The sequence below is a fragment of the Drosophila innubila genome (genome assembly GCF_004354385.1).
Source record: "Drosophila innubila isolate TH190305 chromosome 3L unlocalized genomic scaffold, UK_Dinn_1.0 0_D_3L, whole genome shotgun sequence".
Taxonomy (NCBI): Eukaryota; Metazoa; Arthropoda; class Insecta; order Diptera; family Drosophilidae; genus Drosophila; species Drosophila innubila.
This window is the reverse complement of record NW_022995376.1, coordinates 24,594,879-24,607,387: the sequence shown is the minus strand read 5'-3', so window position 1 is coordinate 24,607,387 and position 12,509 is coordinate 24,594,879. Positions and strand designations below refer to the sequence as shown.

General features: G+C 35.5%; 1 protein-coding gene and 1 long non-coding RNA gene across 2 annotated transcripts; one reads left to right on the top strand and one right to left on the bottom strand.

Annotated features, from left to right (window-relative positions):
• The first annotated feature begins 336 nt into the window (after positions 1 to 336).
• LOC117787963 lies at positions 337 to 709 on the top strand. The gene has a single exon (XM_034626607.1). It carries the CDS (start codon positions 420 to 422, stop codon positions 606 to 608), a length of 189 nt encoding a protein of 62 aa, XP_034482498.1. The 5' UTR covers positions 337 to 419; the 3' UTR covers positions 609 to 709.
• A 2,307-nt stretch (positions 710 to 3,016) lies between these two features.
• LOC117787847 lies at positions 3,017 to 3,676 on the bottom strand. The gene is made up of 2 exons (XR_004617706.1): positions 3,464 to 3,676; positions 3,017 to 3,393 (listed from the first exon to the last, which is right to left on the bottom strand). It is a non-coding gene; the product is annotated as an uncharacterized LOC117787847 (long non-coding RNA).
• Between the last annotated feature and the right edge of the window lie 8,833 nt (positions 3,677 to 12,509).

Genomic DNA, 12,509 nt, shown 5'->3' with positions numbered 1-12,509 from the left:
CACAAGCCGAAGTTGCCCCCAAAATCAATTGACATGATTTCTACAGTAATAACACAACAGAAAACAACACTGACAATCAAACAACAGATGTGAACTCATGGATAGTATGGATATTTGGGGCGTGGTACGAATGTTGGCCACCCAAATACGCAAAACAAATGCATCGATCAAACAAGCTGCTTGTTGCAAGGGGCAACTGTAATGAAGGCGCCACATTCGAGGACAACAGCCGCCACTAACCTAAGCCAAGTTGAAAGGCAAAGCGTTGGCCAGAAATCAGTTCAGCCAAAGACAGCAAGGCGCTAGGACGACAACAAGCAAAAGGAATCGAAACAAAACCAAACGAAAGGAAAGGAAAGCAAAAGAAGGAATAACTAGAATAACCGATTAACCCGTAGGAAGTGATAGATCCTCTCAAGATGTGCGACTGTGGCTGCTACTCGTACTGCTCTCACGACCTCTCCTGCTATTCGCACTCGCATTATCACTCGCATTCGCATTCGCATCATTGCTGTGCTGGATACAAGTATCTGAAGTGCCTGTGTCGCTACTATCGTCATGTGCACTGCACCTGCTCCTGTTGGCGCCGAAAATGTTACCTGCTCTAAGTTGCCTCACACATCCCGGCATAGAAACAGAGACAGAGCATTTGCCACTTGACACACGACAACAAGGAGGACATGGAGGACATGGAGGAGACAAGACGAAGGCGAAATAAATGGCGACAGCACCATTAAAATCACAACTCAAACAATGCAAATCAGCAAAGCAAATGATAAAGTCCTTTAAGTAGTTGCATAACACTTGGCTGCATCGTTGCAAGTTTGTCGATTGATGGTAATGGATGTGTTTTCGGGGGGGGAATTGAGGGGGGAGTGCGATTGCGTCGATAGCAACTAGCGTGCATACATGTCGTATGTGCAACGTTTTCAGTTGACTGGGTGAGTGTGTGACAGAGTGTGAGTGCGAATGTGAATGTGAATGTGAATCAAGTAGAAGAAGAAGAAGTAGCTAATTGCGATGTGGCCAACTTGTTATAGACCAACTGCAATTGGTGCAGAGTCTCTCGTTAAACTAACAAACTCATTTTAACTAAAGCTCACCATGTATAATCCAACATACTCGTACTATTTAATATATAGAACATTCCTACAAACACAAACAATTTTAATAATAACAACCTCCACACACACATACACACACACACATCACAATATATTCATTCAATAAGTTAGTGCATAAGTTTGAAAGCACACGATACATACTACAAATATTCGTTGCCGATAAATGTTAGTTATAGTTATCGATTCAAATGTTCGATCTTCATATTGATGACAATTTGCCATATTTGTAACGGTTGAAACAATAATAAATAAAACTTTATTCCAACACCAACTCACATCAGCCTTGCATTTTGTTATGTAAAGAAAAACAAAATATATTTTATTTATTCTCAAATATCTCAGTAACCATATAAATTTTAATTAAAGTAGCAACAAAATATTGTACATTTGATGCCTTAAAATCAGTCGAGTATTGAGAAATAGGATGGCATAAAAGTTCTAATAATTCAACACACATATTTAAATATACAAAAGTCATAAATTTCATTTAAAAAAGACATTTGAAGTAGGATTTTTACGTGGAAAAGAAGTAATGGTGGGGAAAACAGAATTTATCGATCCAATGGACAACGATATTATTAAAAACATATTTCGTTGGAAAATATTCGATAAATTAAACAAAATTGATTTTTTCATTACATTATATGAATTATTATTTAATTTAATTTACATTAAACTTTGAAGAGTTATAACAGGTTATATAAAATTTATTAAAATAGCAAATACTTTTTCATTGATAATATTAAAAACAAAGCTCTATTTTTTGTGCAAGTGAAAAAAAAATGAAGTTGAAGCATTTTAATAATTGCCAGCATTTTTTATAAACTTCTTGTAGATGTGGATATACGCTTATACTTTAATCAAAGGATACATTCTTATGTCAGGGCAAATTACTGCTGTTTAAATAGACACTTAATTTGGCCAAGACTTACGTATGTAATGAGCCTGGCCATAAACATAATTCGTAATCTTTGGCTCCTTTGCTGACTTCAGCTGCTTGCCACTTGCCCCTTGCTCCTTGACCCAACAGCAATAGCAACAGCAACAACGGCTACAACAACGGCAACAACAACGGTAACAACAACGGCAACAACTTCTTGTCAACATTGCCCAATTGGCCATATGCAAATGGCAGTCAAAAGTTGCTCTCAAAGCTGCCAAACCCCGGACAGCTGCCAAATTCCATTTGCCGCTAGGGAATGGGATGCCCACCAAGGGGGGTTGGAACTAGGGGGGATTCAACATGAGTTGGGGGAAGTTGCTTTAAAAATTCAAAATGAAAATGTTGTCATTTTGTGCATTGAATTACGTTTATTTGATGGCTGCTCTTGGGTTGTTGGCTGTTCGAGCTGCCGTCGAAAATGATTATCCGACATAACGACTGCGATTGCGACAGCCACGCCCCCTATCTCCCTACCTCCCCATCTCTCCCACCCCATGGCCTACTTCTGTGCCATTGTAGGTGTTCCGCCCGACAAACAAGGTGATTATGACACGAGTCACCCTGGACGCGTTAATGGACTCGGAATATGCTGTGGCATTATGCGCAGGAGAGTCGGCAAAATAAAAGAAGAGGAATTCAAAAAAATATGTAAAATTGAGAGGATAATGCGAAGTATTTATTTAAATTTTGCATGTCCTGAGGGGGGACAGGGGGGGCAGGACGTGACCAGGACAAGGAGCTAGGACCAAAGCGACCCCTCTTCAGCGAGACTCATGAATATCCGATGAAGTCAGGATGTATCAACAAATCAGCTTTGATATTGGTATTTGATTATCCCCCAGGGGGTGGAAGAGTCAGAAGGAACGCGCAGTCACAGGTGAGAAGAAATGTGGGTGTGGGTTTTTATTTAATTTGAATGACAGTTTAATTAACATTTTCCCTTCTTTTTTTGCCGATTAAAATAAATAAATACTGTGCGTACAGTCTGCCTGACTTCCGCTTTCCGCATTTCTCCTCCTCCCTCACTTTTCCCCTTCTCCTTTCATTTTCTCTGTCCTGCCACACAAACTCATAAAATGTTTACAGCTGACTAAATTTTTATTGCGCATGAAAATCGCTTAAATGGCGACTTAGAAATGTTGCAGTTGCAGTTGCAGTTGCAGTATGCAGCTTGCCACACTGTTGCATAATTGTCTTGTGGCATAATGCCCGATTAGCGCCAGTCAGACCAAAACCACCAACAACTGTCCACACTGTGCTCCCATCTCCCATCTCCAGTCAAAGCAACAGATGAATGAGAATCAACAATAGCGACTAGCAGACACCCTGTAAAAATACCACAGCGTAATAGATATATTAATTGCATATTAAAGTCCTCCTTCCCATTAAACTATACCCTTTCTTTCAGTCCAATTTTCACTGGATGCAGTGTATAAATTACGAATTGTTTTTGCTTTTCCCGAATCGTGTGCAGTGAATTGGGGGCGTGTCATCGGCTTGCGGTCGTATATCCACTGAACTGCAACTGCAACGGCTTGTGTGGTCGTCCGACCAGTTTATCGATACATAAAAAACAAAAGCTCTGGCATAATTCACAAAAAATACAGGAATAAATATCAAATACGAACGAAATTTGGTAAAAGTTTGAATGTTTTATGTGACAGCAGAATGAGATGTCTATAGTGAGTAAGTGAGAGAGTTGCCTGCATTTTTTTCCGCCAATCATAATTTATGGTAATTACAATATTGGCAATCGCGAAAAACTAACTTCAGGTCGACTAAGTTCAGAGTTGAGGACTGTGATTTAAGATTTTAGTTTTGCAAATGGAAATTATACATGACAGATTTATTTCATGATATTTTATAGCGAAAGCTCTGAGTTATTTGAAACACTATTTAATACTTTCCATTGCATAAATATATTTCATTCCTTTATTTAAATACAGGGAAAGCTTATAATAATTATTTAAATTGTAATAGCTAAAATTATTTATTATTTAAACTCAATTATTTAATTTTTATTTTTATTTAATAATCAAACTATTTTTATTATATTTAATTAAAAAAAAAAAAAATCAAAAATAACAATTTTTCCCACATGGGTCAGTTTTAAATGACCTACCCTGTATATGGTTTAATTTGTATATAAATGTTTTAATATAATAATTATTCCTTATTTTTAATATTTAAATTAATTTTTATAGCTAATAAAAGTTCTTTAAATAAAAAATTATGATTAAGGTCCCTACGAAAATATAATTTCGAAAATACTAACTAAAGCTCGATAGAATTTAGAATTGACTTCTCTGATTTAACACATTTATACGTCATTATTTTACTTGAAGATTATTGGATATTTATTTCCATAATTAAATGGAACATAAATCTAAAGTTTATCCTGCAGTTTATTAAAATTTCAAATAATTTTTTATGCAGCAATTTCTGCATCTCAAGTCGAACTGTTGAAAAGTTTACCCGGATGTAATTATCATAAAGAAGAACATTTCCATTGAAGAGGGCAATAAAGTAATCAACATAAATGAAAGAAAATATGCTTTAAAAGGGAACCCGAATCCAGCAAAAATCCCAGTACAAATCAAATTAGCAAAACCTTCGAACTTGCGGTTACATTTAAGAACTTGCCCATCGCTCTGACAAACCATTGTTGTCCATTTTTCTGGAAGTCTGTCAGTCTGTCAGTCAGTCAGTTAGTCTTTCAGTCCGTCAGCCAGTCAGTCAGTCAGTTAGTCCAAGTCGATGTCAGTGAGTTCACACTGTTTGGCTGATCTATTAACAGACGGTTTGGGTTCAGTTCGGTTTTGGAGCGGGGAGCAACAGGAGAACGAAGATATTATGTGGCCCATGAAGTGACTTGGGCTCCGTTCATTATGTCTGCCACATGCAACAATGTTGCAGTTGAGAAATGCTCAAGAGGCGGAGGAACAAACAACTTAAACGCTTAACTTGAAGTTGAAGTTTTTATTTATTTTAAGTCTGCGCCCCGCTTCCTGCCACTTGCCATTTGCCACTTGCCGCATGCCCCACCTCACGCCCCTCGGCTGCACATTGTGATGACGAGACGAAGACTTAATGATGCTCTCAACGACCCTCTCACTCGCACTCACACTCGCACTCGCACTCGCTGTAAGTTGCAGCGGCAAATACATGTTTCTACATTCGTACTTATGTCTTCTGTCTCCTCTTGCAACAGTTGGCAGCAGCTTTCCCCTGCCCCTGCCACCCTTGCAACCACAAAATGCCGCCGACAACGGCAGCAAATTGCAAACAAAAAGTAGCTGAATAATCGCCGCGTCATTAACATAGAAATTACAGTCGTGCAAGGACTATTGTGGTGCTATCTCTCTCACACATATACATATATTTCACTCTTTCTCTCTTCAAAATAATTGCTTTTTATATTGGGAATATTTTATTAAGCGCAAAATTTAAAGATTGATTTTTAAATACTCGATTTTAACATATTATATTTAAAATTTAGCAATAATTTATAAAGAAAATAATGAAAGTAAAAAGATTTTAAATATTTTTAATTTTAATTTTTATTGCTATCTCTATCAAATATTTTCATATATTTCATAAATAAAATAAATAAATTTTAATATATAAATTTTAAATTTAACAATAAAGTATAAAGAAAATTATGAATGTAAATTAATTTGAAATATTTTGTTCATATTTTTACTTATATTCGTCTTATTGCTATCTCTCTCACATATATATTTCACTCTTTCTGTCTTCAAAATTACCACACTGATATTGTGAGTATGTATGTTATTAAAAAAAAATACCAAATAAAGAAAAATGTGATATTTATAAATAAATGTAAAATTTTTAAATATATTATTTACATTTTAAATATAACTTTAAATTTTATTTATGTACATTTATTTGTACTTATTTAGCCAAAGGTTTAATTTTAAAAATACCTTTTGATTCCACTACGCAGAATTAAACCCTTTTTATGAAGAGTCTTTTTTTATAAATTTTATAATTTTGGTTTTCTTAAATACTTTTAGACATTTCAATTGGAAGAATTGCATTAAAAGCTCAGTTTTGGATAAACTGCAAAGGCATAAATCGATACGATTTAGTGAGTCAGTTCACAAAAAGAGGCAGAGTGACAAGTGTCAATAAGAAAGAGATACAAGAGAGTGGGGGAGAGGGAAGCACAGTGAGAGTGAGAGTTGATGGCGTGTGAAAGCTGTTTTTCTGTGTGTCCATGTGTGTGTGTTGATGAGTGTGTGTCTGTGTGTGTCAACGTCAATTAAGCTTTGACTTTGGGGTGGGTCAGTTCTTTTTTTTACTCAAATTCCCTTTTGGCAGAGTGGAACTTTGTTGAAATTTGCGTCAAGTGCGAGTTTGACAAGTTGCTGTGAATTCGAACTGTGTAACACTGGTAAACAGTGTTGCTATTGCATTTAACAGTGTTGGGCGAGGAAAGAAAGAGAGTTGGCAAATCGAATGCAGTTCAATTGACGACTAACTGCATTATTTGCATTTATGCAAATCTTCTGAGTGCTTCCAACTGTTTGCAATTCCCAATTCCCACCACTCTGTGACTTATCCGCCTTTCCCCTCTCGTCTGAATCTTTAAGCTTTAAGCGCAACTCTGTCTCAGTTTCCTCCTCCTTTTTTTGTGCATTTCTTATTTATTATTTATCTTGAAGACTGAAATATTTTTGCATAGTCGCCGCAACAACAAAGACAACAACGGCAACAACTATACCGACAACAACAACAACAACAACGATAACTGTCTGCAAATGTTGCCAACTCACGCTCTCATTGCATTATCTTCTATGCAAACCTTGCAGACTGTCTTTTATTTCGCTTGCTCTCTTTGCGAGTCTTCGTTGCATTCACGATCTTCTTTCACTTTCTTGCGGCATGCCACATTGCACTTGCTGTTGTTATTGTTGCTGCTGTTGTTGTTGTATTTGTCATTGTTGTTGTTAATGTGTCTGCGGCTCGGCCTCGACAAGTTTCGTCTGGGTGCATTATTAATGCAATTCATCCATTTCCATTGCTTCGACGCCGACGTCTGCAACAATGTTGCAAATGTTGTGTACACAACGGCAACAACAACAACAGCAGCAACAACACACACACTTTGCCAGACACGACTGTAGTTGCCGTTGTCGTTGTTATTATCGTTGTTGTTGTTGTTCTTTTTTTTTTTGGTGCCATGGCCTGTCAACATTTTTTGCCACTTTGTTATTTTTAGCGTTTTTCAGTCGATTTGCCTGCAGCCCACCGCCACCTCCTCTCCCCCTTCAACCACTCCCTCTTGCCACCTTCCTCATTTTCCACGTGTTGCCTCCTTCTGTTTGTTGTTTGTTGCTTGTTGCTAGTTTTTTATGTCAACACGGTTTGGTTTCAAGTGTTTCTGACGTTTTGCCTCCTTTTGGCTGTCTTCGCGCCAAACCAATTTGGCAAAACGCAAATTTTTCAATAAACAACGAAAAATTACTCATACGCCACGTGAAACGAAAACAAAAACGAACAGCTGAAAAAAAAAAACAGTAATTTTTCAATGATATTTTGTTTTGGTTTTTTTTTTTGGCAAATGTCGCTTTGTTTTGTTGATTGTTTGTTGTGTTTTACATTTATTTTTTGGCGAATGATTCCAAATGATTCAAAGAAAAGCTGCGAATTTGACCTTCTGACCGCCCACGTTGCATGTTGACAATGCTGAGGTTGCCGCCAGCTAATCATGCTAATGATGTTCATAATACTGATGATGATGATGATGATGATGATGATGATGATGATGACATTTGGTGACTGTCACGATAAATGTTGACAATTGGCTTGCAATTTGGCAGCTGTTATTGTTGTCATTGCCCTTGTTATTGTTATTATTATTTTTTTTTTTTTTGTTTTGTTTTGTACGGGCGAAAGCGAACAACAATAGCAACAACAACTTGGGTGAAAATTTTTGCAATCACGAAATGAGGAATTATGGGAAAATCCCCGTTTTCTCTCTCTCTCTCTCTCTCACTCTTTCATCACCCCGCTGTCAAATTAAAACGAAGAAGCAGGAACTGATGAAATAGAGACGCTCACAAAAGACTGTGAAAGTGAACCATAGAAATAACATAGAGATAATATTAGAAGGAAAAAAAAAACAAAGAAAAAGTTGCCGGCACTTTAAGCAAAGTCAATTTCTTAAACGGTTTTTTTATTCTTTTAAATGATGTGTAGGACAACTAAATTGTGGGAAAACTAATTAAAATTAATGTCGGAAAATGATAACGGACATTTTTACACGCATAACTTGTCCATGTATATAATGCATAAATTGTCGATTTTATAATGGCATATGATGAAAATATAGTCAGATAATATTTCTTTTAAAATGCTCTTACATGATTTAAAAATAACTGCAGAAATAAATCAAAAATAAAGGATTTTAAATATATGCAATGGAAATATAGTTCAAATTTATTAAGATTTATTGGTTTTCGATCATTTTTTATCTACCTCTCTATTTTAACGATAACATGACATATTTTTTTGTTACTCACAAATCTCAACCGAATCATTAATTGACTAAAATCTTGCAAAAAATAACTTTAAAAGTGTGATAAAAAAATTTTAGCCCTACTGTTTTGCTACCCAATGTAATTATTAATATCTTATATTTATTTATTTAATGTCAAATAAAAACAGTTGACTAAAATTATAAGATAATTGTGAAAAATTCAAACTTTAAAATTAAAACTAACATGGTAAAAAAAACAAAATTTAAAAGTATAAAAGTCTGGAGAGTTTCAAAAATTATTAAATGTTCCAACATCCAATCAGGTCAATAGGTGCTCTATCACCTTGCCATATATACTTAAGTAATAAGATTTTTAAAGAAATACTTAAATTAATCACTAAGTTAGGCACATATTAAAATAAATAAAATATATTAAGTCCGCTTCAATCTTGTCTTTCAAATTGCAAAACAAATTTGTCAATTCGACTTTCAACTTGCAAATTGAAACAACTTTAAGGCCTTTCAATCTCAACTTTTAATTGAACAATCTGAACTCTTTATTTGGCATCAGGAGGAGGGCAGCAGGGCAACTGGGCGTGGCAATCCATTAACAATCCTGGGGCCAATTGGAAAGGTGTCCTAAACTTGATGTTGGCTCTTGCCCCTTTGAGTGGCGGCGCCTGTGGCAACAACAACAGCAACCACAACAAAAAACAGCAACTTTGCACTAAAAATATTTTTTGCATAATATATTATAAGGCATTGTTAATGCTAATGATCCATTGTTTATTATTTTGTTATTGCTTTGCACTATGGCTCTGCAGATTATTCATATTCATCTTTGTATTCATATTTATATTCATATTTGCCCGCAATTGCAATCTTAACATTTCTATTTGCTTCGCTTTTATTTTTCTTATTTTCTTTTGGTTTCTTTTAGTTTTTCAGTTTTGTGTGTTGTTTTGATTTTGTGCTGTGCAATGATTAATTGTATCTTTTGTTATGGTTGTATCTTTTTTTGTGATAGTGGCAGCTGCTGGCGAATTGTTCATGCAACAAGGCCCCCTTCCCCCACCACCCCCTATTCCCCTAGCCACAAGACCGCAACTATTTCATATTGGGCAAAATGACTTTGTTAGCGCAAATTTGTTGCTGTTGCTGTTGTTGTTGTTGTTGTTGCCGTTTGACGTTAAAGGCCAAAATGAAAACGCAACTCACACACGCGGCACACACACACATTGCCACAAATGAGCCGAAGCCGCTGCCGCAGTCGCTGCCTCAGCTGACGTCTCAGTCGCTGTTGCGTTTTGTTTACAAAGCAACAACAATAACAACAACAACAGCAACAAAACTGTTTTTCAGGTCAAATTTGTTTACATTCCGCTTGGAAACTGGGTCATTGTAAGCGTGTGCAACAGAGACAGAGAGAGAGAGAGAGAGAGGCAAAAATTGTTAAGCGATTGTTGCTGCTGAGACGCAGCTTGAAATCGGCAACAACACGACGGCAACATGCGGCATGCCACCAGCAGCGTCAACAACAACAATCGCAAAGATAATAACAACCAAACAGAAAATCCGAGTACAGCTCGAAAACTGCAAAGTGCCACAACCTTCAAATACCCTTGGCCTATAAAAACAGGTAACAATATACTGAAAACAATTATTAATGATGAAGCAAACTATTGCCAAAATAACTATGTGTATTGTATTTGTATTTATTTAAGTTTTCTTTTTATGAAATGCAATATAAGTTAAATCAATTAGTAAAAAATATTTCATAAAAGATTTATTTTTATGTAATTTATAGTTTGCTTATTACTATAAACAATTAAATTAACATTATACTAGGGTAACTATCATAAATACAACTTAGTTTAATCTTATACAATTTTTAGTTATTCATATTATAATCAATTTTTGTCTTTTTATACTTGAATAAAATTATTTTAAATAAATGTCTCTTCATGACAATAACATACATACTTTATTATTTTCTCACATTAAATATTTAGTTATTTTTATTATAAACTTTTTTTGTCATATTATATTCATTTTAAATTAAAGTTATATAAATGTCTCTTAATAACACATTTTAGAATTAGTTATTTTATTATAATCATATATATGTCTCATTTTATAATATTTTTTATAATTAAATTGAAACAAATGTTTCTTCATAACAATATAGTAAGATAATTAGCATAAGTACTATATTATTTTCTCAATTAAAATTTTAATTTTTTTTGTCTTTTATACTTATTGAAAATTAAATTTAAATAAATGTCTCTTAAAAGATAAATTTATAATTATTTTAAGTCTAAGCTCGCGAGAATCTTTAACTCGCTGACAAGTCTGAAGCACTTTTGCTTTTTGCTTAAGCGTGTCAATATACCCTTCATAAGTAGGGTATATCAAGCTGCGAGAGTCTCTGCTGGTCTCTGATCTCTGGCAATATTTGAGCTTTGCTGTGTTTGGGAATTTCCGCTGAGAACGTCGTCAATTGCAGCAGTTGCAACATGAAACAACAGCAGCAACAACAGCTGCAACAACACCCCCTTCCTGCCTCGTGCCACCCCTTTTTGTCTCTGTCGCTGTCTCTGTCTGTATCTTTGTGTGTGTGTGTGTTTTCATTTGTGTGTGCAATTTGAAAGCTATTTGTGTCAATGACAAATGATTCGAATTTATCGAAAAGTTGCAATTTGCCAAATGCCCGCCAAGTTGCCCAGGTGCAAAAGAGACAGAGAACGCGAGCGAGATCGCAGTGTGAGCGAGACAGCAACACGTAGGCTGTGAGTGAGACCCACTGAGGCGGATCTAGCCAGGCAGCCTTGAATGGAATGCGAACAAATGACGGATTACACAGCAGCGTGCCCCACTGGGCAATACCCCGCACCCCCCGACAACACTCGGCTCCCACCGACAACACTTAGTCTCCATCGCAGTCAGAGCTTAGTTTCAGTTTCAGTTGTAGTTGTAGTTGTAGTTGTAGTTGTAGTTGTAGTTGTTGTTGCAGTTGCTGCAATCCGAACCACTTTGAGCTCCATTCAAATCCGCACGATTCGTGGATGTCGCCGTCTGACATTTTTGATTGTCAGCTGACAAACGGAAGGTGGACGGGGCGGGGCAGTTACTCCTCTCTCTCTCTCTCTCTCTCTCTCGATCGATGGTAGGGGGAGGGGGTTGTCCGGTTTGCTTTTTCCTCCGCCTGTCAAATTGTCAGACAACAAAAATGCCTAAAACAATTTGTAAAGCTTATTAAATGCAACTTTGCAATTGCAATTTGGCATAAAAATTGCAGTTGACTTCACGTTGCACTCATAATCGAGTATTCGCTGTAAATACTTGTGATTAAGTATATTCGAGTTTGAATGACAAGCCTCTATATAGGGGATCGCATACTTAATGCCTAGTCCTAATATGCAACTTTTTAGCTCATTTATTTGTTTAATAATTAACAATTCTGACAGCATTTCAAATTGATTCAATGCCAGTTTTTAAAATTAATATTTTTTGATCGAAAAATAGAAATATCATTTATTTAACAATATTTATCACAGTGTGGATATATCATAATTAATTATATTTTTAAAAATTTTATCATCTCATTAACTGGTATTATTGAGTTATTAATAATTTATAATTATATTGTATGGATTGTGATTCTACAAAAATTTCTCTACAATTCCATGTTTAAAAACATTCTTTTTTAATTTTTTACTTAGACAATTAAATTATAATTAATGTTTAACATATCTAGTTTACTTGAATTATAATCAATAAATTTTGGTTTAAATGTTTGATGACCTGTAACCTGCAATTTCTGCCAATTGCAAATATTTTTGTGACTTCTTTTAGTTTTGCTCACATTTGTAAATGAGGCGTAACCTTGACTTCCATTTGCTCGTTATAAGTAGGTATGCCACTCACACAATTCCAA